This window comes from Pristiophorus japonicus, chromosome 2 (genome assembly GCF_044704955.1).
Source record: "Pristiophorus japonicus isolate sPriJap1 chromosome 2, sPriJap1.hap1, whole genome shotgun sequence".
Taxonomy (NCBI): domain Eukaryota; kingdom Metazoa; phylum Chordata; class Chondrichthyes; family Pristiophoridae; genus Pristiophorus; species Pristiophorus japonicus.
This window is the reverse complement of record NC_091978.1, coordinates 203,505,321-203,531,776: the sequence shown is the minus strand read 5'-3', so window position 1 is coordinate 203,531,776 and position 26,456 is coordinate 203,505,321. Positions and strand designations below refer to the sequence as shown.

Genomic DNA, 26,456 nt, shown 5'->3' with positions numbered 1-26,456 from the left:
CCGATGCATTCGTATTTATCCTCTTTCGGAGAACACGGATATCAGTGGCTTATGGTCAGTTTCCAATTCAAATTTGAGCCCAAACAGATATTGAAGCATTTTCTTTACCCCATAAACACACGCTAACGTTTCTTTTTCAATCATGCATAGGCTCTCTCAGCCTCAGACAGACTCTGGATGCATAAGCAATTGGTTGCAATTTCCCAGATTCATTAGCTTGTTGCAATACACACCCGACCCCGTATGACGACACATCACATGCTAGTACCAAACACTTACATGGATCATAGACACAAGCAATTTGTTTGAGCATAACAATTTTCTATCTTTTACAAAGGCATTTTCTTGGCTTTTACCCCATACCCCATTTGTCTCTTTTACATAGTAAGGCGTGCAGTGGTTCTAACAGTGTGCTGAGACCCGGTAAGAAGTTACCAAAGTAGTTCAGGAGTCCTAGAAACGACCGCAGCTCTGTCACGTTCTGTGGCCTTGGTATGTTCTCGATTGCCTCCGTCTTTGAATCGGTGGGCCTGATGCCGTCCGCCGCGATTCTTCTCCCCAGGAACTCCACTTCAGGCGCCAGGAAAATGCACTCAAGCATTTTAACCTGAACCCCACGCAGTTGAGTAGACTAAGAACCTCCTCCAGGTTCTGCAGATGCTCGACTGTGTCCCGACCTGTAACCAAGATGTCGTCTTGGAAAACCATCATACATTCAAAGACCCAGCCCTCTTGGGCAGAGAATTCCAAAGATTCACGACCCTTTGAGAGAAAAAAGTTCTCCTCATTTCTGTTTTACATAGGCAAAACATATTTGCTCTGAAACTGCACAATCCCCTGCTTGAATGCCTCCCACTGTTCTGTTCTGACACTAATTTACCTTCAAGTAGCTGTTACCAGTCCACTTTTTCTAAATCGTATCTCAGCTTAGCAAAATTGGTCTTTCTCCAATTGAAAACTTTACTCTTGGACTATCTTTGCCTTTTTCCATAACTACGCTAAATCTAACTGAAAGATGGAGTAGAATGTGAAGAAATGTGAAGTTATTCACTTTGGTAGGAAAAATAGAAAAACAAAATTATTTTAAATGGTGAGAAACTATTAAATGTTGGTGTTCAGAGAGATTTAAATGCAAGAAACACAGAACATTAGCATGCAGGTACAGCTAGCAATTAAGATGGCATGCTGGCCTTTATTGCAAAGGGATTGGAGTACAAGAGTAAGGAAGTCTTGCTACAATTGTACAGGGCTTTGGTGAGACTACACCAGGAGTACTGTGCACAGTTTTGGGCTCCTAACCTGAGGAAGGATATATTTGCCTTCGAGGCGTTGCAATAAAGGTTCACTAGATTGATTCCTGGGATGAGAGGATTGAGCTATGAGGAGAGATTGAGTAGATTGGGCCTATACTTTCAGGGGTTCAGAAGAATGAGAGGTGATCTAATTGAAACATACACGATTTTGAGGGGGCTTGACAGTTAGATGCTGAGAGGTTATTTCCTGTGGCTGGAGCATCTAGAACTAAGAGGCATAGCCTCAAGATATGGGGTCGGCCATTTTAAGACTGAGTTGAGGTGGAAATTCTTCACTCAGAGGGTTGTGACTCTTTAGAATTCTCTATCCCAAAGGGGCTGTGGATTCTGAATCGTTGAGTTTATTCAAGGCTGCGATAGATACATTTTTGAACTCTAGGGAAATCAAGGGATATGGAGATCGGCCGAGAAAGTGTTGAGGTCGAAGATCAGCCATGATCTTATTGAATGGCGGAACAAGCTTGAGAAGCTGTATGGCCTACTCCTGTTCCTAATTCTTATGTTCTTATGAATTCTTATAGTTGCAGCTTTGTAAATACTTTCTTTAAAAGGTATATGGTTGACAAACTCTGTTTTAAGACCTAACGTGCTAACACCAATAATGTAATAACACTAAATAGATGTTATAACAGTATTAAATATGTTAAAGTGTTTTATGTTTGTATTCCACTAAAATAGAGTTATTGGCCTGGAATTTGCGGTCAGTGGGGAAGCGCTGGCAATTGTCGCTGACCTTGAAGAAAGCTGCCCCCAAAGATCACGTGATCCGGGCCAATAAAGCAACCTTTCATATGTTACCTTGGTGACAAATCCCTTGTGAAGAAAGTCTACTATATCAGTTATCAAACACCTTGGGGCCGAACTTCAGGGTCCGTTTAAGGCCCGTTACTGCTGCCCATGTGGCAGAATCGAGTGGCCGCCCCATCGCAGTCCATTGGCCGCCCCAACCCAAATTCAGCTTGGGGATTTTTTGGCCTGTCCCCACTTCCACTCCACTGCTGCTGACCGCCGCAAGCGCATCTTCAAAGAGCGCACCGCCCCTATCCTGCACCTACATTTTAATCCACCCAAATTTAGTGAAAAAATTCCACGAGCCACTGCATGGTGCCGCCGACAGCTTTTTCTGTCAGTGCACCTTCTCCTGTCGGTGTGTGGCACGACAGCGCGGCAGCCCTTCAAGGGGAGGGACCACGGCCGCCATGTTGGTATTTTTCCCAATTGGCCGGTCAGTTATTGCCCAGAGTTCGGCCGAGCCGCCAACAGGCAGCATGACACTCCCTCCGGCACAGCCAAAACTCTCCCTGGTGGCCCAGTGGACCGATGTTCGTGAATGCTGAACACTCTCCCCTTTTAAGTGAAGGGGTGAGCGTGATGAGGCAAATGCGTTGTGATGTCATCTCTGCTCCGCTGCTGAGTGACAGCAGCGGAGACTGAGCCCCGCCCCAACTTCTGCCCCTCACCAGCACTTACCGCCGCACTTCTGCCCCCACTATGACTGCCTTCAGGTTCAACGAGAAAACATTTTTAAAGTGCAGAAAATCGCTCAGAAGGCCACCTCAGAGCACCCGGCGGTAAAAAAGGGTAAAAAATTGTGGGTATGTCAGCTTTCTGGCGTGCCTGAATTTTGGCCCCCCTCTCTTGCACCCAGTATAATATTGCAACAGAAATTTGTGTTGGATATCTGTCTGCATAGTGCATCAGCCTGCTAAAATGTATGAAATACAAACAAAATTATGAAATTATTTTGACCACTGGTTAGAGTTGTTGTAATTTAAGGAAAATGCCTTGCTGAATCAAAAAACAAATTGTTTGAAAAAGCCATAATTTTTTCCTGTTTCCTTACATAGGGATTAAGAGAAACCAAACACCCTTACACGTTTGTAGCCAAGGAGGGTTTCAAAGAATTGCTGGAGGTTGAAGATGCTGCTGAAAAAGCTGTTCCACTAGTTCCAAAGGTGGTTCCAAAGTTAAAAGCTGCTCTAGTAAGTTTTTCAGTAGAACTTTCACAACTGACAAAGTTATTCATAATGATAACGACTGACATTCTGCATTTCCGTAATTTTATATATATTCCAATTGGGTATTTTGTTGGAATTGGGATGTGAACATCCAGCAGTTTTGGCTCCATTGCAAAGTGTTACTGTAAAACTAGCAGTAAATTCACGTTTATAGCCACTCTTTTATTATTTTTTCATAGTTTTATGTTGAGTATAATCCCAATAAAATATAAATGTCTCTGCATTTCCAACTTGTGGTACATCTGGGCTGGTGTACTAACAACTTATTTTAATTAGCCTAATTTCCACTCTAATTTCACACTGTGTAGTGTTAATAACCATAGTTTTTGGCAAACACTATTTTGGCATTTTAATTTCTAAATAGACTACATGTCAAAGATTTTAAAAGATATATATTTTGGCCCGGAATTTGCAGTCGGAGGCTTCCTACCACAAAAATTTCTACGAAAGTACCTGGTGGTCCCGGAGGTTCGGAGACTTGTGGTCCTGGGGCTCTACGCAAAGGTCTTCATAAACGCGCACGTATCCCAGGAGCGTAAGGGTTTCATACACATCACTGGGATCATGTGGGTCGGCCCAACCTATCAGATCAGGGGAATCTCCAGTCATACTTATGTGAGTTCCGTATGTATGGAATCACCATAAGTATGAATGGGAATACCCCCAAAAACACAAACACTGAAAATAACTTTTGAAAAAAATCACATATTTCAAATTAATAAAAATTGAATTTGATTATTTAAAACAAAATTTAAATTTTGTGAAAATAAATTTACATATTTTAAAGGGTCGACAAATAAATAAAGGGTCTACAAATATTTAACAAGATATAAAATGTTTAAATTATTTTTAAATATATTTTTCTGTAATTTAAAAGTCTTATGCTGATAAAATCAGGCCTTACCACAGCTTTTTTCTAGTCGTAAGAATTTGAAGGACATTCGCTGGGCAGGAGTTGGGCCAATAGCCCACTCTCCACCCGTGGAAGTCCTTTAGTTTTGGATGCGGTGGATCTGTCAAGAGATTTCTTTTGCAAGTTCCGGGTTTAGTGCATGCTCTTCGCATACCTAAACCCGGAACTTATGGGGACCCCACGGGTGTGTGCGCACCTTGTACGAGCCCATTGGGAACGCGATTTCAGGGCCTTTATGTTTGATAAAATGATGCAGGGATTATATGCACATGTACGCAACAGAATTATGGACCCATATTATGGATCTATATTTGTTATAGGCCTGGCCTGAGGGGTATGACTTCATATAAGGCTAATGTTTAGATTGAGGGTCAGCCACTAAGCATATGGGAGCACACAGGTGTAACAGGTATAGCTACATTTGTGTGAAACTGAAGTGTGGGCTGAAGAAGGTGTGTTTGTAAGCGAGAGTGATGAGGGTTGTGTTTAACTGAGATCATGGCATGTGTGAGGAACTAGTGTTTTGGCTGAAAGGCACAGATGCATGTATGTGTGATGGACAGCTCTACTCCCTATAGAGCACAAGTGCAAAAAACGGTGCGACAACTTACGCTTTTCTAATGCTTGTCATGTTATAGTAGTGATGTTGGGGAGGGCATCAAACAGGAAATTAGGGGTGCATGCAATAAAGGTGCAGCAGTTATAATGGGTGACTTTAATATGCACATAGATTGGGCTAGCCAAACTGGAAGCAGTACGGTGGAGGAGGATTTCCTGGAGTGCATAAGGGATGGTTTTCTAGACCAATATGTCGAGGAACCAACTAGGGGGGAGGCCATCTTAGACTGGGTGTTGTATAATGAGAGAGGATTAATTAGCAATCTCATTGTGCGAGGCCCCTTGGGGAAGAGTGACCATAATATGGTGGAATTCTGCATTAGGATGGAGAATGAAACAGTTAATTCAGAGACCATGGTCCAGAACTTAAAGAAGGGTAACTTTGAAGGTATGAGGCGTGAATTGGCTAGGATAGATTGGCGAATGATACTTAAGGGGTTGACTGTGGATGGGCAATGGCAGACATTTAGAGACCGCATGGATGAACTACAACAATTGTACATTCCTGTCTGGCGTAAAAATAAAAAAGGGAAGGTGGCTCAACTGTGGCTATCAAGGGAAATCAGGGATAGTATTAAAGCCAAGGAAGTGGCATACAAATTGGCCAGAAATAGCAGCGAACCTGGGGACTGGGAGAAATTTAGAACTCAGCAGAGGAGGACAAAGGGTTTGATTAGGGCAGGGAAAATGGAGTACGAGAAGAAGCTTGCAGGGAACATTAAAGCGGATTGCAAAAGTTTCTATAGATATGTAAAGAGAAAAATGTTAGTAAAGACAAACGTAGGTCCCCTGCAGTCAGAATCAGGGGAAGTCATAACGGGGAACAAAGAAATGGCAGACCAATTGAACAAGTACTTTGGTTCGGTATTCACTAAGGAGGACACAAACAACCTTCCGGATATAAAAGGGGTCAGAGGGTCTAGTAAGGAGGAGGAACTGAGGGAAATCTTTATTAGTCGGGAAATTGTGTTGGGGAAATTGATGGGATTGAAGGCCCAGGGCCTGATGGACTGCATCCCAGAGTACTTAAGGAGGTGGCCTTGGAAATAGTGGATGCATTGACAGTCATTTTCCAACATTCCATTGACTCTGGATCAGTTCCTATCGAGTGGAGGGTAGCCAATGTAACCCCACTTTTTAAAAAAGGAGGGAGAGAGAAAACAGGGAATTATAGACCAGTCAGCCTGACCTCAGTAGTGGGTAAAATGATGGAATCAATTATTAAGGATGTCATAGCAGTGCATTTGGAAAGAGGTGACATGATAGGTCCAAGTCAGCATGGATTTGTGAAAGGGAAATCATGCTTGACAAATCTCCTGGAATTTTTTGAGAATGTTTCCAGTAAAGTGGACAAGGGAGAACCAGTTGATGTGGTATATTTGGACTTTCAGAAGGCTTTCGACACGGTCCCACACAAGAGATTAACGTGTAAAGTTAAAGCACATGGGATTGGGGGTAGTGTGCTGACGTGGATTGAGAACTAGTTGTCAGACAGGAAGCAAAGAGTCGGAGTAAATGGGTACTTTTCAGAATGGCAGGCAGTGACTAGTGGGGTACCGCAAGGTTCTGTGCTGGGGCCCCAGCTGTTTACATTGTACATTGATGATTTAGACGAGGGAATTAAATGTAGTATCTCCAAATTTGCGGATGACACTAAGTTGGGTGGCAGTGTGAGCTGTGAGGAGGATGCTATGAGGCTGCAGAGTGACTTGGATAGGTTAGGTGAGTGAGCAAATGCATGGCAGATGAAGTATAATGTGGATAAATGTGAGGTTATCCACTTTGGTGGTAAAAACAGAGAGACAGACTGTTATCTGAATGGTGACAGATTAAGAAAAGGGGAGGTGCAACGAGACCTGGGTGTCATGGTACATCAGTCATTGAAGGTTGGCATGCAGGTACAGCAGGCGGTTAAGAAAGCAAATGGCATGTTGGCCTTCATCGCGAGGGGATTTGAGTACAGGGACAGGGAGGTGTTGCTACAGTTGTACAGGGCCTTGGTGAGGCCACACCTGGAGTATTGTGTACAGTTTTGGTCTCCTAACTTGAGGAAGGACATTCTTGCTATTGAGGGAGTGCAGCGAAGATTCACCAGACTGATTCCCGGGATGGTGGGACTGACCTATCAAGAAAGACTGGATCAACTGGGCTTGTATTCACTGGAGTTCAGAAGAATGAGAGGGGACCTCATAGAAAAGTTTAAAATTCTGACAGGTTTAGACAGTTTAGATGCAGGAAGAATGTTCCCAATGTTGGGGAAGTCCAGAACCAGGGGTCACAGTCTAAGGATAAGGGGTAAGCCATTTAGGACCGAGATGAGGAGAAACTTCTTCACCCAGAGAGTGGTGAACCTGTGGAATTCTCTACCACAGAAAGTAGTTGAGGCCAATTCACTAAATATATTCAAAAGGGAGTTAGATGAAGTCCTTACTACTCGGGGGATCAAGGGGTATGGCGAGAAAGCAGGAAGGGGGTTACTGAAATTGCATGTTCAGCCATGAACTCATTGAATGGCGCTGCAGGCTACAAGGGCTGAATGGCCTACTCCGGCACCTATTTTCTATGTCTATGTTTCTATGTTTCTCTTCCCACTCCTGCACGGTTGCTTCTGGAGTGTCCCAAGGACTAACCTTGGCCCCCTTCTATTTCTCATCTATATGCTGCCCCTTGGCAACATCATCTGAAAACTCCCCATCAAGTTCTGCATGTACGCTGACGACACCCAGCTGTACCTCACCACCACCTCTCTCGACCTCTCCACTGTCTCCGATTTATCACGCTGCTTGTCTGACATCTGGATGGACAGAAATTTCCTCCAATTAAATATTGGGAAGATTGAAACCATTATCTTTTTTCCCCCACCATAAACTCTTTTCCCCCACCATAAACTCTTTTCCCAAGCCACCATCTTGCTCCTTGGCCACTATCTAAGAGTGATCCAGACTGTTAGCAACTTTGGCGTCGTTTTTGACCTTGAGCTGAGCTTCCAACCCCATATCCTCTTGCATCATGGATTTCCCGTAACATCACCTGTTTCCATCCCTGCCTCAGCTCATCTGCTGCTGAAACCCTCATCCATGCATTTATTTTCTCTAGACTCGACTATTCTAATGCTCTTCTGGCTGGCCTCCCACCCTACACCCTCCATAAACTTGAGCTCATCTGCTGCCCATGTACTAGTTTGCACCATCCCATTCACCCATCACCCCTGTACTCACTGACCTACATGGCCTCCTGGTGCGACAGTGCCTCAATTTTAAAATTCTCATCCTTGTTTTCAAATCCCTCCATGGCTTCGTCCCTCCCTATCTCTATAAGAACATAAGAAATAGGAGCAGGAGTACGCCATTTGGCCCCTCGAGCCTGCCTCGCCATTCAATAAGATCATTGCTGATCTTCTATCTCAACTCCTTTCCTGCACTATCCCCATATCCCTTGGTTTCCTTAATATCCAAAAATCTACCAATCTCTATCTTGAATATACTCAACGACTGGGCCTTCACAGCCCTCTCGGGTAGAGAATTCCAAAGATTCACCACCCTCTGAGGGAAGAAATTTCTCCTTATCTCAGTCTTAAATGGCCGACCCCTTATTCTGAGACTGATCAAGCCCTGTAAGAATTTTGTATGTTTCAATGAGATCACCTCTCATTCTTCTAAACTATGGAGAATATAGACCTAGTCTACTCAATCCCTCCTCATAGGACAATCCCCCGCATCCCAGGAATCAGTCTGGTGAACCATCGTTGCACTCCCTCTATGGGAAGTATATTCTTCCTTAGGTAAGGAGATCAAAACTATACACAACATTCCAGGTGTGGTCTCACCAGGGCCCTCTTTAGTTGCATCCTTTACTCATATTCAAATCTTCTTGTAATAAATGCCAACTTACCATTTGCTTTCTTAATAGCTTGCTGTCCCTGCATGTTAACTTTCAGTGATTCGTGTACAAGGACACCCAGGTCCCTCTGAATACCAACATTTCCCTAACTCTCACCATTTAAAAAAAAAATACTCTGCTTTTCTATTTTTCCTACCAAAGTGGATAACTTCACATTTCTCTACATTATATTCTATTTGCCATGTTCTTGCCCACTCATTTAGCCTATCTATATCCCCTTGAATACTCTTTGCATCCTTCTCACAACTTACATTCCCACTGAGTTTTGTATCCTATCATTTCCATTTTATTTTCTCGAGCCAACTCCTGCCGAATAACGATGGGCCCTTGCCCGGGATAATCCATAGCGGTAGATCATGAACCGCTCCCTCGTACGACACTCTTACTGCTGCACTACCGATCACTGGTATGAGCTCTTTGGTGTCGGTACGCAACTTTGCATTTATGGGACTCAGCTTGGATCTCTCTGCCTTGGTCTCCCACAACTTTTCGAAAGTCCTCTGGCTCATCATCGATTGACTCGCACCTGTGTCTAATTCCATGGATACCGGCACGCCGTTTAATTTTACCTCCATCATTATCGGTTGGTTCTTTGTTAGGATCGCACGTACACTATACATTTCCTCCTCGGAGCTCTCAAATGTCTCTGGCTGCATCGCCAGATCCACGCTGAATTGATCATCATCCACGTGGTGTGTCGCGGCTCGCTTGCTCCGCTGTGGACACATCCGCTGAAGATGCCCCGTCTATGCACACCCTCTGCATACATACTGCCGGAAGCGGCACTGATGGGGTCGGTGATTGCCCCCACAACGCCAACACGTTGAGCTCGGATTTGTGCCCGATGGCCGGCTTTGAGCGGCTCCCGGTCTCGCATACGCAGTTGAGTAAACCCTCAATGGCGAACTTTTAACCGGCTCTTGGTCTTGCGGACACAGTCGAGTAAGCCCTGCCATGTGCAGCTCTGCCGGCCGTCGATACAATTTTGCACACAGTACTTGCCGTGGAATTCCTGTTTTGTCGCGATATCTGTTTCGTGCTTTTCTGTGTGGACATGCAAGCCTGGGCGATGGTGATGACCTTGCTGAGGTCCAGCGTCTCCGCAGCCAGCAGCTTACTTAAGATTGCCTCGTGGTTGACCCCGATCACGAAAAAGTCATGCAGCATAAGAACAGAAGAACATAAGAATTAGGAACAGGAGCAGGCCATCTAGCCCCTGAGCCTGCTTCGCCATTCAAAAAGATCATGGCTGATCGAGCCGTGGACACAGCTCCACTTACCCGCCTGCTCCCCATAACCCTTAATTCCCTTATTGGTTAAAAATCTATCTATCTGTGCTTTGAATACATTCAATGAGCTAGCCTCAACTGCTTCATTGGGCAGAGAATTCCACAGATTCACAACCCTCTGGGAGAAGAAATTCCTTCTCAACTCGGTTTTAAATTGGCTCCCCCGTATTTTGAGGCTGTGCCCCCCAGTTCTAGTCTCCCCGACCAGTGGAAACAACCTCTCTGCCTCTATCTTGTCTATCCCTTTCATTATTTTAAATGTTTCTATAAGATCCCCCCTCATCCTTCTGAACTCCAACGAGTAAAGACCCAGTCTACTCAATCTATCATCATAAGGTAACCCCCTCATCTCCGGAATCAGCCTAGTGAATCATCTCTGTACCCTCTCCAAGGCCTAGTATATCCTTCCTTAAGTAAGGTGACCAAAACTGCACGCAGTACTCCAGGTGCGGCCTCACCAATACCCTGTACATTTGCAGCAGGACCTCCCTGCTTTTGTACTCCATCCCTCTCGCAATGAAGGCCAACATTCCATTCACCTTCCTAATTACCTGCTGCACCTGCAAACTAACTTTTTGGGATTCATGCACAAGGACCCTCTGCACCGCAGGATGTTGTAATTTCTCCCCATTCAAATAATATTCCCGTTTACTGTTTTTTTTCCCCAAGGTGGATGACCTCACATTTTCCGACATTGTATTCCATCTGCTAAACCTTAGCCCATTCGCTTAACCTATCTAAATCTCTTTGCAGCCTCTCTGTGTCCTCTACACAACCCGCTTTCCCACTAATCTTTGTGTCTTCTGCAAATTTTGTTACATTACACTCTGCCCCCTCTTCCAGGTCATCTATGTATATTGTAAACAGTTGTGGTCCCAGCACCGATCCCTGTGGCACACCACTAACCACCGATTTCCAACCCGAAAAGGACCCATTTATCCCGACTCTCTGCTTTCTGTTAGCCAGCTAATTCTCGATCCATGCTAATACATTTCCTCCGACTCCGCGTACCTTTATCTTCTGCAGTAACCTTTTGTGTGGCATCTTATCGAATGCCTTTTGGAAATCTAAATACACCACATCTATCGGTACACCTCTATCCACCATGCTCGTTATATCCTCAAAGAATTCCAGTAAATTAGTTAAACATGATTTCCCCTTTATGAATCCATGTTGCGTCTGCTTGATTGCACTATTCCTATTTAGATGTCCCGCTATTTCTTCCTTAATGATAGCTTCAAGCATTTTCCCCACTACAGATGTTAAACTAACCGGCCTATAGTTACCTGCCTTTTGTCTGCCCCCTTTTTTAAACAGAGGCGTTACATTAGCTGCTTTCCAATCTGCTGGTACCTCCCCAGAGTCCAGAGAATTTTGGTAGATTATAACGAATGCATCTGCTATAACTTCCGCCATCTCTTTTAATACCCTGGGATGCATTTCATCAGGACCAGGGGACTTGTCTACCTTGAGTCCCATTAGCCTGTCCAGCACTACCCCCCTAGTGATTGTGATTGTCTCAAGGTCCTCCCTTCCCATGTTCCCTTGACCAGCAATTTTTGGCATGGTTTTTGTGTCTTCCACTGTGAAGACCGAAGCAAAATAATTGTTTAAGGTCTCAGCCATTTCCACATTTCCCATTATTAAATCCCCCTTCTCATCTTCTAAGGGACCAACATTTACTTTAGTCACTCTCTTCGCATGTCTTCCAACGCAGGCCCAAATTTGCAAGGCCCTGCAAGACTTCTCAGGTGGGCAACAAATGCCGCTACGTCCTGGCCTTCTGGACGAACGTGCGTATAGAAGCGATATCTGGATTTGAGGATTCCTTCCGTGGGTTTCAGGTGTTCCCGAACTAGATCATGCAGTTCTTTGTAATCCTTTACTGTAGGAAGAGTGGGTGAGAGCAGATTCTTGATGAGTGCATAGATCGTGGGGCCACAGACGGTGAGAAGAACTGCCCTGTGCTTCTCTGCATCCTTGTCTTTGTTTAGGTTGTTTGCCACAAAATACTGGTCAAGACGATCCGTGAAATCTCCCTAATCCTCTCCCTCATTGAATCTCTCGAGAATTCCAACAGTACTCGATTGTGCTGTGCTCGCCATACTTTTGCCTCATCGCCAGTTGTAGTGTATGAAATGATGCAATAAACTTCGTATTGTGAGCCAGTGACTAGGTGTATCCTGGTCAGCCTTTAATGGCTTCCAGAAGTGAAAATACAAAGGTGAAGTTCAGGTTATATACCGGGCCCAGCATGAGTGTACCTATGACCCTGTTGGTGGGCAGACCTTATGTACATACATTACAGGTAGTTTGACAGCTCTTTTATTTGCAAAAGTCAGCAATATGTAGATCTTCTTTGTGATCAATTTGCTACTGTTAATAAGGGATGTAAACTTCTAAATTTAATTGCTTAGCTCTTACAATTAAAAAAAGAAGTCAATATAGGTGCAGTTATCACGGTGAAACTGTTGAGCAATGGTTTGCATGTTAAGATAGACTTCTGCCAAACTGAAGCCATCCTGCCACTGTTCACGATTTAGTATCTTATTTTCAACAGAATAATTAGTAGATCTAATTTCTTTGAATGCTTTTTCTATTTTTTTAAAGAAAGTTTATTAGTGTTCACAGCAAAACTCCTTCCCCCATTTCCTGTATTTTTTTCTTTCGTGCATGTGGTAAGCTAATCATAATAGATGACCCTTAATGGAACCACCTGGCATTGAATTCTTACATCATCATGTAGTTCTGTTACAGTGTCAACATGAATGAGAGTGTTAGGTTGTGGGCTGTGAAACTCCCATCATGTCATGATAGGGACTTCTTTGAGGAAGTGATAACCCAAGTAGACTGTGGTAAGTTCTGACATAGTGTACCTTAACTTCCAAAATGCTTTTGTTAAAGTTCCATATAAAGAGATTATTAATTAAACTCAACTGGATTAAGGGTAAACCCTGGGAATGGATCAGAAACTGGCAAGAGGCTGGAAAACAATGAATACTCATTAGAGCAGTTATGTCAGAGTTGGGGTGGGGAGATGTACTTGGTGGGGTACCCCAGGGCAGGGATTCAAACTAGTAATAGGTACTTGTAGGATTGATTTGAGGAAATAATTCTTCACACAAAGTATGATTAATATGCAGGAAAAAATCCAAATAGAGTAATGGAGGCAAAACCCATGAAATCATTTTAGAAACAATTGGATGCCATAATCTCTCTGGATGGATGAGTTCGCTTGAGTACTATAATAAAAAACTTACTGGTATGGTGTTATTGGTTTATATGAGACTGAGGCACGAACCAATGATATAACTGGTGTATGTGAGAGAAAAGAAAATTTCACATAATTTCGATTTGGTGCAGTTTGGAGTGATGGCAATACAGCGTTCCCTTATTTTAAAAAATACACTGCTCATTAACTCATGCTAAAATGAGTTTTTAAGTGTTTCTGCTTTATTACACAGTTACAGCTTTAGATGGCAATGCGATTGCACAGTAGCTAGTTAAATGTTAATCAATTTTCAGCCTTAGATAGTTGCAGAGTGTTTTTACTGTTACTGCTTTTCTCCCTAAAGGCACATTCAGATGTTGAGGTATTTGAGAGGGGATTACATGCCTTGGTCCAGCTGAGCACTGTTGTTGGTCCTGCAGTTAATGACCATCTTAAACATCTGTTGACTAGTGTGAGTATCTGGAGCTGTTTTTTTTTAAAAAGAAGAATGTCTGTCTGTGTGAGCTGCTATTGTGCTTCAATATCTTAATGCTGATTCTTCTGGTAACTAGGGATGTGTTTACATTGTACAATGTAGAATAGCTGCAAAGCAGTTCGCACTTCACTGCAATGCTGGAGTTGTATTATGAATCTGACTCAAGCCTGACTTGACTCCAGAGAGGAGTGATGTGAGTCTCCCTACAGAAAGTATTCTCACACTGCGTTGCTTTGATACTGCATAGAGTGTAACTTCAGCACAGTATTAAACTTGGTTTTAAAAAGTGCTTTTCTCTAAACATTTACATTAAAACTACCGGCAAAAGGGATTTGCACATGAATGAATGCACACATGTCTAGAACTCTCTGCTGAGTACAAAAAATGGAGTCCCAGCCAGAAAATGTAAATAGGGTTCTATCTGGTTGGAACAGATACAGCAGCTGCCAGAATGAGATGGGTAGTAGCTGCTGTATAAATGAGTTGTAATATTGCTGTCGAAACCAATTTTGAGAGCCAAATTCATTGCAAGTACAAAACACTTAAAATCAAATTTTCCCTTCAATTTTTAACACTATTATGGAACATTTTGGGAAGGATAAAAAATGATGAAGTAAGATTGTCTGCCTTTAGTGACTTTTTCACCAAAAACATTGGGCCAAAAATTCTGTTTTTATAACACCTGTTCTAAAATGCATATTAGATTCTAGTAGAATTGGCTGCTGGCAGTAGATGTGCTTGTTGACAAAGTGGTGCATGTTTGTCAATGACAGGATAATGCGGATATAAGGTGCTTGGGGCCAAGTGACTCCACAGTTTGATGCGACTGCTCTAGCAGCTGCAGTAAGGCCCACTAAGGCCTGTATCTCCATACAACTTGGGAAGTGTTTACAGTATGTTGGACTTGAATTCATTATCAGGTGACTCCTCATCAACTACTACCACTGCTGCCTCTTTCTCAATAGTGCTGCTCCTCTGTATTACTTGTCCTGTAGTATGTGCATCTATCTGCACTAATGCTTGCTTCAAGTAGGATTGGTTCAGAGTTTGATGAGTAATCCTCTTCACTCATGCCTGGTGAAGATAGCAAATGGGACAAAGTTTTACATTATTCACATGAATACAGTTATCAATTGGGGCATGATATTTTCATTAAATTCACTATTGTGTGTTTGTGCACAGTTATGTGTATGGATATGTGAATGTAACATGCAAATCATAGAATATATAATAATATGTGTTATGTATGTGAACCTGTAAATACCATGTCTAACCACCAGAGGGCTTATCCCCTGGAGTCCCAAGGGATCCCACAATCCTTTGGGAGCACCTGTATATAAGGAGGCCTCACAGGCTGGAGAGGCACTCTGATCTATAATAAAGGACTACGGTCACACCTTACTTTGAGCTTGCAGTATCTAGTCTGACTCTTTATTCAACTGGCGACGAGATACAAATGACGAACCCTACCGCAACAATGCAGACAACCGTGGGCATCCTGGAGAAATTTTCGGAGGGAGATGATTGGGAAACCTTCGTGGAATGACTCGACCAATACCTCGTGGCCAACGAGCTGGAAGGAGAAGCGAACGCTGCCAAACAAAGGGCGATCCTCCTCACTGTTTGCGGGGCACCAACGTAGACCCTCAAAAAAATCTGCTCGGTCCAGCGAAACCCACAGACAAGTCGTACGATGATTTGTGCACACTGGTCCGGGAGCATCTAAACCTGAAGGAAAGCGTTCTGATGGCGAGGTATCGGTTCTACACATACAAGAGGTCTGAAGGCCAGGAAGTGGCGAACTACGTCATTGAGCTAAGGCGCCTTGCAGGACATTGCGAATTTGAAGGACACTTGGAGCACATGCTAAGGGACTTCTTTGTACTTGGCATTGGCCATGAAGTAATACTTAGCAAACTTTTGACTGTAGGGACCCCAACCTTGAGTAAAGCCATAGCGACAGCCCAGGCATTTATCGCCACCAGTGACAATACCAAACAAATTTCTCAGCACACGAGTGCTGCTGCAAGTACTGTGAACAAAGTAACGTTTTTGAATTGAAATGTACAGAGCAGGACTTACACGCCTGCAGCTGCACGTCCGCAGATGACTCAGAGTCCGCCATCAAGGGGGGTGAATACAAGGCCATTAACACCTTGTTGGCGCTGCGGGGGTGATCATCATTTCCATTCATGCTTCAAAGGATACGTTTGCAAGGGCTGTTGCACAATGGGACATCTCCAACGTATGTGCAGGAGAGCTGCTAATTCTGCAAACCAGCATGTTGCAGAAGAGAACAGATCCACGGTGGATCATGATGAACCAGAGCCTCAGACCGAGGAGGCAGAGGTATATGGGGTGCACACATTTACCACGAAGTTTCTCCCGATAATGCTGAAGGTGAATTAAATGGACTCCCGGTGTCCATGGAGCTGGACACGGGCGCAAGCCAGTCCATAATGAGCAAAAAGACTTTGGACAAGTTGTGGTGCAGCAAGGCCTCAAAACCAGTCCTGACTCCCATTCGTACTAAACTGAGAACTTACACAAAGGAACTGATTCCCGTAATCAGCAGTGCTACCGTAAAGGTCTCCTACGATGGAGTGGTGCACGAGTTACCACTTTGGGTGGTATCGGGCGATGGTCCCATGTTGTTCGGCAGGAGCTGGCTGGGAAAGATACGCTGGAACTGGGACGATGTCCGAGTGCTTTCATCCGTCGATGAGACTTAGTGCCCAGGTTCTAAACAAGTTCCCCTCGCTATTCAAACCAGACATCGGTAAGTTCCAAGGAGCAAAAGTGCAATCCATTTGATTCTGGGGGTGCGACCCATCCATCACAAGGCGATGAGAGAGAGGGTGGAGATCGAGCTGGACAGGCTGTAACGAGAGGGCATCATTTCGCCAATCGAATTCAATGAGTGGGCCAGTCTGATTGTTCCAGTCCTCAAGGGATATGGCACCGTCAGAATCTGTGGTGATTACAAAGTAACTATCAATCGTTTCTCACTGCAGGATCAATACCCGCTACCGAAGGCAGACGACCTATTTGCAATGCTGGCGGGAGGGAAACGTTCACGAAGCAGGACTTGACCTCGGCCTACATGACGCAGGAGCTGGAGGAATCATTGAAAGGCCTCACCTGCATCAACACGCACAAAGGTCTCTTCATTTACAACAGATGCCCGTTTGGGATTCGATCAGCCACGGCGATATTCCAGAGGAACATGGAAAGCTTGCTGAAGTCGGTCCCGCGCACCGTGGTCTTCCAGGACGACGTCTTGGTTACAGGTCAGGACACCGTCGAGCACCTGCAGATCCTGGAGGAGGTTCTTAGTCGGCTTAATCGTTTGGGGCTCAGGCTAAAACGCTCAAAGTGCGTTTTCCTTGTGCCTGAAATGGAGTTCCTGTGGAGAAGAATCACGGCGGACGGCATCAGGCCCACCAATTCGAAGGCGGAGGCAATCAAAAACGCACCAAGACCACAGAACGTGACGTAGCTGCGGTCATTTCTAGGACTCCTGAACTATTTTGGTAACTTCTTACCGGGTCTTAGCACATTGTTAGAAACCCTGCACTCTTGACTGCGTAAAGGAAATGAATGGATATGGGGTAAAAGCCAAGAAATTGCCTTTGAGAAAGCTAGGAAGCTGTTATGTTCAAACAAATTGCTTGTGTTGTACGATCCATGTAAACGTTTGGTACTAGCATGTGATGCGTCGTCGTACGGGTTTGGGTGTGTATTGTAACAAGCTAATGAATTTGGGAAATTGCAACTGCATCCAGAAGTCTATCTAAGGCTGAGAGGGCCTACAGTATGAAAAAGAAACGTTGGCGTGTGTTTACGGGGTAAAGAAAATGCATCAATATCTATTCGGGTTCAAGTTTGAATTGGAAAGCGACCATAAGCCGATTATATCCCTCTTTTCTGAAAACAAGGGATAAATACGAATGCATCGGCCCGCATCCAGAGATGGGCGCTCACGTTGTCCGCATACAACTACGCCATCCGCCACAGGCCAAGCACAGAAAACTGCGCCGATGCTCTCAGCAGGCTGCCATTGCCCACCACAGGGTTGGAGATGGCACAGCCCGCAGATTTAGTCAGATTTAGTTTTATTGATTGGACTAACCAAACTGGTAACAATGCGGTGGAGGAGGATTTCTTGGAGTGTATTAGGGATGGTTTTCTAGACCAATATGTCGAGGAACCAACAAGAAGGCTGGCCATCCTAAACTGGGTGATGTGTAATGAGAAGGGACTAATTAGCAATCTTGTTGTGCGAGGCCCCTTGGGGAAGAGTGACCATAATATGGTAGAATTCTTTATTAAGATGGAGAGTGACACAGTTAATTCGGAAACTAAGGTCCTGAACTTAAGGAAAGGTAACTTCGACGGTATGATGTGTGAATTGGCTAGAATAGACTGGCAAAGGATACTGAAATGGTTGACGGTGGATAAGCAATGGCAAACATTTAAAGATCACATGGATGAACTTCAGCAAATGTACATCCCTGTCTGGAGGAAAAATAAAACGGGGAAGGTGGCTCAACCCTGGCTAACAAGGGAAATTAAGGATAATGTTAAAGCCAAGGAAGAGGCATAAAACTTGGCTAGAAAAAGCAACAAACCTGAGGACTGGGAGAAATTTAGAATTCAACAGAGGAAGACTGAGGGTTTAATTAAGAGGGGGAAAATAGAGTACGAGAGGAAGCTTGCAGGGAACATTAAAAATTGACTGCAAAAGCTTCTATAAATATGTGAAGAGAAAAAGGTTAGTGAAGACAAACGTAGGACCCTTGCAGTCGGATTCAGAGGAAGTTATAATGGGGAACAAAGAAATGGCGACCAATTGAACAAATACTTTGGTTCTGTCTTCACGAAGGAAGACACAAATAACCTTCCGATTGTACTAGGGGACAGTAGGTCTAGTGAGAAGGAGGAACTGAAGGATATCCTTATTAGGCGGGAAATTGTGTTAGGGAAATTGATGGATTTGAAGGCCGATAAATCACCAGGGCCTGATAGTCTGCATCCCAGAGTACTTAAGGAAGTGGCCCAAGAAATAGTGGTTGCATTGGTGATCATTTTCCAACAGTCTATTGACTCTGGATCAATCCCTATGGACTGGAGGGTAGCTAATGTAACGCCACTTTTTAAAAAAGGAGGGAGAGAGAAAACGGGTAATTATAGACCGGTTAGCCTGACATCAGTAGTGGGGAAAATGTTGGAATCAATCATTAAGGATGAAATAGCAGCGTATTTGAAGAGCAGTGACAGGATCGGACCAAGTCATTTATGAAAGGGAAATCATGCTTGACGAATCTTCTGGAATTTTTTGAGGATGTAAGTAGCAGAGTGGACAAGGGAGAACCAGTGGATGTGGTGTATTTGGACTTTCAGAAGGCTTTTGACAAGGTCCCGCACAAGAGATTGGTGTGCAAAATCAAAGCGCATGGTATTGGGGGTAATGTACTGACGTGGATAGAGAACTGGATGGCAGACAGGAAACAGAGTCGGGATAAACGGGTCCTTTATAGAATGGCAGGCAGTGACTAGTGGAGTGCCGCAGGGCTCAGTGCTGGGACCCCAGCTCTTTACAATATACATTAATGATTTAGATGAAGGAATTGAGTGTAATATCTCCAAGTTTGCGGATGACACTAAACTGGGTGGTGGTGTGAGCTGTGAGGAGGATGCGAAGAGGCTGCAGGGTGACTTGGGACAGGTTAGGTGAGTGGGCAAATGCATGGCAGATGCAGTATAATGTGGATAAATGTGAGATTATCCATTTTGGGGGCAAAAACACGAACGCAGAATGTTATCTGGATGGCGGCGGATTAGGAAAAGGGGAGGTGCAACGAGACCTAGGTGTCATAGGTTCATCAGTCACTGAAAGTGGGCATGCAGGTACAGCAGGCGGTGAAGAAGGCAAGTGGTATGTTGGCCTTCATAGCTAGGGGATTTAGGTATAGGAGCAGGGAGGTCTTACTGAGGCCCCACCTGGAATATTGTGTACAGTTTTGGTCTCCTAATCTGAGGAAGGACATTCTTGCTGTTGAGGGAGTGCAGCGAAGGTTCACCAGACTGATTCCAGGGATGGCTGGACTGTCATATGAGGAGAGACTGGATCAATTGGGCCTTTATTCACTGGAGTTTAGAAGGATGAGAGGGGATCTCATAGAGTCGTGTAAGATTCTGATGGGACTGGACAGGTTAGATGTGGGTAGATTGTTCCCGATATTGGGGAAGTCCAGAACCAGGGGGACACAGTCTTAGGATAAGGGGTAAGCCATTTAGGACTGAGCTGAGGAGAAACTTCTTCACTCAGAGAGTTGTTAACCTATGGAATTCCCTGCCGCAGAGTTGTTGTTGATGCCAGATCATTGGATGTATTCAAGAAGGAGTTAGATATGGCCCTTACGGCTAAGGGGATGACGGGGTATGGAGAGAAAGCAGGAAAGGGGTACTGAGAGAATGATCAGCCATGATCTTATTGAATGGCGGTGCAGGCTTGAAGAGCCGAATGGCCTACTCCTGCACCTATTTTCTATGTTTCTATGTATATAAGGAGGCCTCACAGGCTGGAGAGGCACTCTGAGATCTCTAATAAAGGACTATGGTCACACCTTACTTTGAGCTTACAGTATCCAATCTGACTCTTTATTCAAGAGATAACAATATGGTATGTTGCAATAGTTTTGCATACCTCCAATCTCCGCTGTCTTAACATTTTCACATAAAATACCTGTTTCTCTGTACCAGTACAGCATTTTGCATATTTACCTTCAACAACGAGTAGTTTCCTTCATGTCATTACGCGTCCTGTGTTACTACTTTACAGTAGTATTAATGCAGTACCTTTGTGCATTTCTTTAAGTCATGAAGCTGCTTCCAGACCTCCAACCATGTCTCCTGAGTAGCTGAGACTGTGTTGACTATTTAAGTGACGTTGCCATCTTTGCATATTTGGAGAATATCCTTTTTCACCAAATTCTGCTAGCCTTTCTCTTTTGCTGAAGTTATTAATGTGCAGAGGTGTTGGTAAATTGGATTTTTTCATTTCTTCAGCTATATTCCTCAAAAGTTAAAGGATTACTGAACCTTTCATAATTTGCACCAATTAAGTAGCTCATTTGCTTAAATATTAAAAAGTCGTTATTGCACCAAACACGATATATTGGTTTATATCATCATTGGAGCAGTTTCTTTTCAAAATGGGACTGATTCAATTTATTTTGTTTTGAATGTTTTTTTAAAAAGATTTTTTGATCGTGCTGGGGCTCAGTTTATCTTGTTCAGGAATATTTTTGTTCTGAATTTTAAAGCTCTAAGTATGTTTTTTTTATGTGTATTAAAGCTGTCAAAAAGACTGATGGACAAAAGGCTTAAGCAGCTGATCACAGGTGCCCTGCAGAAGCTAGAACAGCATGGAGGAAAGGTAAGTGTGTGCATACATGGTTACAAACAAGCTGAATCACTTCAACTTGCCTTGCTTTTTAATAGAACTACACATTCACAGCTCAAAATGTTCAGCTAATTGCAAATATACAAATGATAATAAAACCCTTGTCACTCAAAGGTGTTTTGAAACTACTGTGAATCAGCTATGACTGTTGTACTTATGCATGTTTTGGAAGTTGGATCAGACTGAAAATTGGATTGAAATTCACCTTTCAAAATGCAGTCATTCTCTGACATTTTACGAATGTCAAACTTGCGCCAGTGTAACCTATGTCCATTGCTGGGATTGATTTTAGACAGGTTTTAACTAGCACCTGTCAATACACTTGTTACAAACAATTACATTTGTGCATTGTTTCTGTTCCATTCTACTTGTCATGCATTTTTTTGTGAAAGAATTGATGTGAGACAGGTGCGGGTTTGCAGTGTGGAAATAGGGGAGTGGGGGTACAAGGCAGATGATGGGGGTTGCGAGGCAAAATGAAGCAGCGTTCTAAGTATTAACCTTGGTATTCAGATAGCTCTATGTTTTGATGGTGGTGGTATTCTGGATTATTAATAGCCAAGTTTAGAAAACAAGATGATTCTTTGCTACTTTCCGTCTTTCGGATGAGACGTTAAGCCAAGGCCCCCTCAGGTGGTCGTAAAAGATCCCATGACACTATTTTGAATAAGAGCAGGGTCCTGGCCAATATTTATCCCTCACTCAACATAACAAAAACAGATTATCTGGTCATTATCACATTGTTATTTGTGGGAGTTTGCTGTGCGCAATTTGGCTGCCGCGTTTCCCACATTACAACAGTGATTATACTCCAAAAGTACTACATTGGCTGTAAAGCACTTTGAGATTACCGGTGGTCATGACAGGTGCTATATAAATGCAAGTCTTTCCTGAAAAAGGAAGTCTGCAACTTATTATTGAAATAGGATGATCACAGTCGCTTGTAGAAATTAAAAATATATCTACTAATTCGAGCATTATGCAAGCAACATACAGCACACTATAACCTCCTGTACATTCTTTTTCACAGTCTGACAAATGGAAATATTGGCTGCAAAATTAAAGGATGCTGCTATAATTGCTCAAAATAATTCATGATCACTTTTCAGGCTAAGACTGTTTTTTCCAGTGACTGTGTGAGTTGAATTTAAATTGAGATTGTCTATTCTAATTTAAATACAGAATAATTTTTATGATCAGGATAAAAGCTGACAAATGAGTATTTATTTATTTATGGGGGCGATGTTCTTCTTCATGTTTTTTTGATGAGATGGGGCGGCAGTGGGTCAAATCTTTTTAGACAAACATCACACCAATTTCATGCCTGATGCCTGCCTGATGCGATTATTGAGTAAACTTCTATTTAGGTGCCCAGCGCTCCTGCTTGAAACAGGTGGGAAACTTATTAAAATATTTAAACCGGGGTGTTAAGAAATGTTTGGGACCCAGATACAATTTTGGTCTTCCACTGGGCCAACTGCGCATTGCGAGCACGCACTGGAATGAAATGTTGAGCAGCAACTCTTAAATAATAGCTTTTCCGATGAATTTTTGGGAACAGAAGGAGCATACATGCATCTCTTGCCCCACAGAAATCTTCATGCGCATTGCCAGTCCCTCCGTGGCCAATGCCACCACCCGTCCGCCCACCCCCATCCCACCGGATTCTATTTCCCCCCCACTCCTCCGGAGCTTGCAGACTCTCTCTCTTTCCTCCCCGTGCCCCCCCCACCCCCCCAAACCCGACCCGGATTTGCGAGCTGCCTGTTGGTGCTCGTTCAGGGCTGACCAGCTACTTTGTTTATTAAAATGAGGCCCAACCATGAAAATGGATTAATCCTCACACCAACATCATCAGGTGAGCATAGCAACTGTCCTGCCCACGGCCTGGCCAAATTGCATCATAATCAAAAAGTGCACCCTTTATCTTGTGCAAAGTCCTTCTGCATTCATAAGTTGCTAATCACATAGCTAGTATTTTGTGACTCAATATTAATGTTAAACATTTGATAAACTACTGAAATACAGCATGGTCTTGAAACACTTCAAAAGAGCCTGCACTTGTCTTTGTTCTCTTCGGTATTTGGATGTTATTTAATAACGGCATCCAGATGATTAAGCCACTGTCCTTTGTATAAAGGTTACAATTAATCCACCTGCAGATAACATTACAATTTCTGGGCCCAAAGAGGTAATTAATAGACTTGTGTGGCAGTCCGAAGATTAACCAAGTCACTCACAGTCCTTTAATGGCGACTGTCTGTCTAATCTAGCCAAATTAAGAATAGTCTGCTCTCTAACCTGATGATGCAAAAAAAGTTTATTGTTGTTCACTCACAGCTTAAGGTTCATACATTCAATAAAATAAAGTGGCGTTGATACAGACGCCTCTCCAATTTCTCACGCTCTGTCTCAGGAGTGATCATAGAATGTGCCAGTAATTTTGATGTTTCCCTTGCTATGTAATACAGCTGCTTCAAAGTGTCCCTTGTAAATTGGTTTGCATTTGCTGTCGTATTTTTCTTTAGCTTACTGTTACTATTAAAACCTACTCCCCCTAACCCCGCCCCCCCGCAAACTCATATGTATGTATATATGTAAATTATATATTTTTTCCCTTTCATAACTCTTTTATTCAAATTATGTTCTTAAGATATTCTTTTCTCTTTCATTTTTTTCTCCCGTAGCCACTAACTAATTGTCATGGATGGTCCAGAACTATTTATCTCTCAATAATAATCGGCAGTGCTTGTCAATGAGCAGACAACATAACTGAAACAGAGTTCCAATTTTTCCTGCTCCAGAGACAGAGAATGCCTTAGTACATGATTAAAGTAGAGTGTGGTCAATAGAATCATAGACGTTTATAACATACAAGCCATTTGGTCTATTGTGTTTGTGCTGCTTTTTTAGAGCAATCCAAACTAATCTCACTGCTCCATGCTCTCTCTCTGTCACTTTGTATCTTCATCCGCTTCAAATATTTATCCTATTTTCCCTTAATTGATTTAATGGTCTGAGCCTTTACCACTCCCTGTGACAAAACATTCCATGCTGCAACAACCCTTGGTGTAGAGTATTTTCTCCTAACTTCTCGCCTTACTCTGTTAGTGATGGTTTTAAATTGATGACCCCTTGCCACTGACCAGAGGAAATAGTATTTCCCTATTAACCCAAATAGCGCATTAATAACTGGTTTTATTCTCTTCCTTTTCCTCATTCCCTTTTGGTAGAAAAAAAGTTAGATTATTGTTTCATGGTAGATTGACAACTGTGATATCCAGAATTCTTTCACACATATTTACAGGTTTAAATGGTAGCATGAAGGATATTGAAACTATTTAATTTTGTAGTACTTATTGCTCTGAAAATAGAGTTGTCAGTTGTACATCAATGTGATTTGTTGGTGTACCAATGTGATGGGTTTGTATTGTTAATTACCAAAACAGCAGTTTCCCAGTCACTACAAAACGATCTGTGGAAGCCATCAAGTAGGTGGATAAAAATTGGAGGCTGGTGAACCTGGGCTTTGAGTGACTAATTTAAAGCGGCATTAGCTGAGGTCTCAAAGCAGTGTGAAATGCGAGAGGGTTGAGAATTTGTTTGCCATCATTTGCTAAAATATTACATTGATTTTCCATTTCTATTGCAGGAGTGTCTGCTCATTATTAAATCAAAAATTCCAACCTATTGTTCTATTTACACTTGAAAAAGACAACTTCTGCATTTGGTCAGCATCCAGACAGAAATCACAGATAGCAAGAAGATCTTGCAGCAGCTTTGTCTGATCATGTGAAGTACTGTTTTATTTTCTGTAGTTTTGCAAACAAATCAAATAAATATGCTGGCAGAATTTGTGTGGAAGTAAAGGAATTTGTGTTGAATTAATTTTGAAAGATCACAAACTTGTGATAGTTGATATACCTTTGTAGTTTCAGTCACCTGTAAGGTACTTTACCCTGCTGCTTTTGCTTTACCATTTTCTTTCCCTGAAATGATTAATTAACATTGGGATACGATTCCATGGCAGCTAGCTCGGGCGCGGTACCTCCCAAAGTGGTCATTCTTCATTTGTGACTCTGGATAGTGATTGTAGGGGGCAGGGGGACACAACCAAGCTCAATTCTGTCCATTTATACACAAGTTCCAGAATACACTATTAGATACCGAACAACAATTTATTTTTTTCCCTTGCTGTCATGAAGAAAGAGATATTTAGTAAATTATCTGAATTTGCGGATAACACCAAGTTGAGCTATGGCATCATTCAGGAATACTTGGAAAAGTTTAACACTGGAGTGGGAAATTAACAAATAAACCTAAACTGATAAGTATAATATTTTGCTATTAAAAATGGAAATATTAACCATCAATATAATATGGGAGATTGCCAGCCGTAATGATGGATTAAGAGATTTTGGGATGAATATCAACAAGTCATATTGTAGGTTAAGGTAAACATAAGAACATAAGAAATAGGAACAGGATTGGCTATACAGCCCCTCGAGCCTGCTCCGCAATTCAATAAGATCATGGCTGATCTGATCATGGACTCAGCTCCACTTCGTCGCCTGCTCCCCGTAACCCCTTATCCTTTTATCGTTTTAAGAAACTGTCTATTTCTGTCTTAAATTTATTCAATGTTCCAGCTTCCACAGCTCTCTGAGGTGGCGAATTCCACAGATTCACAACCCTCTGAGAGAAGAAATTTCTCCTCATCTCAGTTCTAAATGGGCGGTCCCTTATTCAAAGATCATGCCCTCTAGTTCTAGTCTCCCCCACTATTGGAAACATCCTCTCTGCATCCACCTTGTCAAGTCCCCTCATAATCTTATACGTTTCTATTCACCTCTCATTCTTCTGAATTCCAATGAGTAGAGGCCCAACCTACTCAACCTTTTCTCATAAGTCAACCCCCTCATCCCCGGGATCAACCTAGTGAACCTTCTCTGAACTGCCTCCACAGCAAGTATATCCTTTCGTAAATATGGAAACCAAAACTGCATGCAGTATTCCAGTGTGGCCTCACCAAAAGACCTTGTACAGCTGTAACAAGACTTCCCTGCTTTTATACTCCATCCCTTTTGCAATAAAGGCCAAGATTCCATTAGCCTTCCTGATCACTTGCTGTACCTGCATACTATCCTTTTGTGTTTCATGCACAAGTACCCCTAGGTCCTGCTGTACTGCAGCACTTTGCAATCTTTCTCCATTTAAATAATAACTTGCT

The 26,456-nt window shown here is 43.0% G+C and overlaps 1 protein-coding gene across 6 annotated transcripts in view; it reads left to right on the top strand.

The window, feature by feature from the left end:
* The window catches only part of LOC139233030 (PACRG-like protein), a 78,748-nt gene extending 53,669 nt beyond the window's left edge, over positions 1-25,079 (top strand). For all 6 annotated transcript variants that reach the window (XM_070863573.1, XM_070863560.1, XM_070863550.1 and 3 more), the window contains 4 exons: positions 3,161-3,295; positions 13,627-13,734; positions 21,119-21,199; positions 24,879-25,079. In XM_070863573.1, coding sequence (XP_070719674.1) covers positions 3,161-3,295; positions 13,627-13,734; positions 21,119-21,199; positions 24,879-24,935 — 381 coding nt within the window. In that variant the 3' untranslated portion in view covers positions 24,936-25,079. The remainder of the gene's footprint in view (positions 1-3,160; positions 3,296-13,626; positions 13,735-21,118; positions 21,200-24,878) is intronic.
* Positions 25,080-26,456: the final 1,377 nt, after the last annotated feature.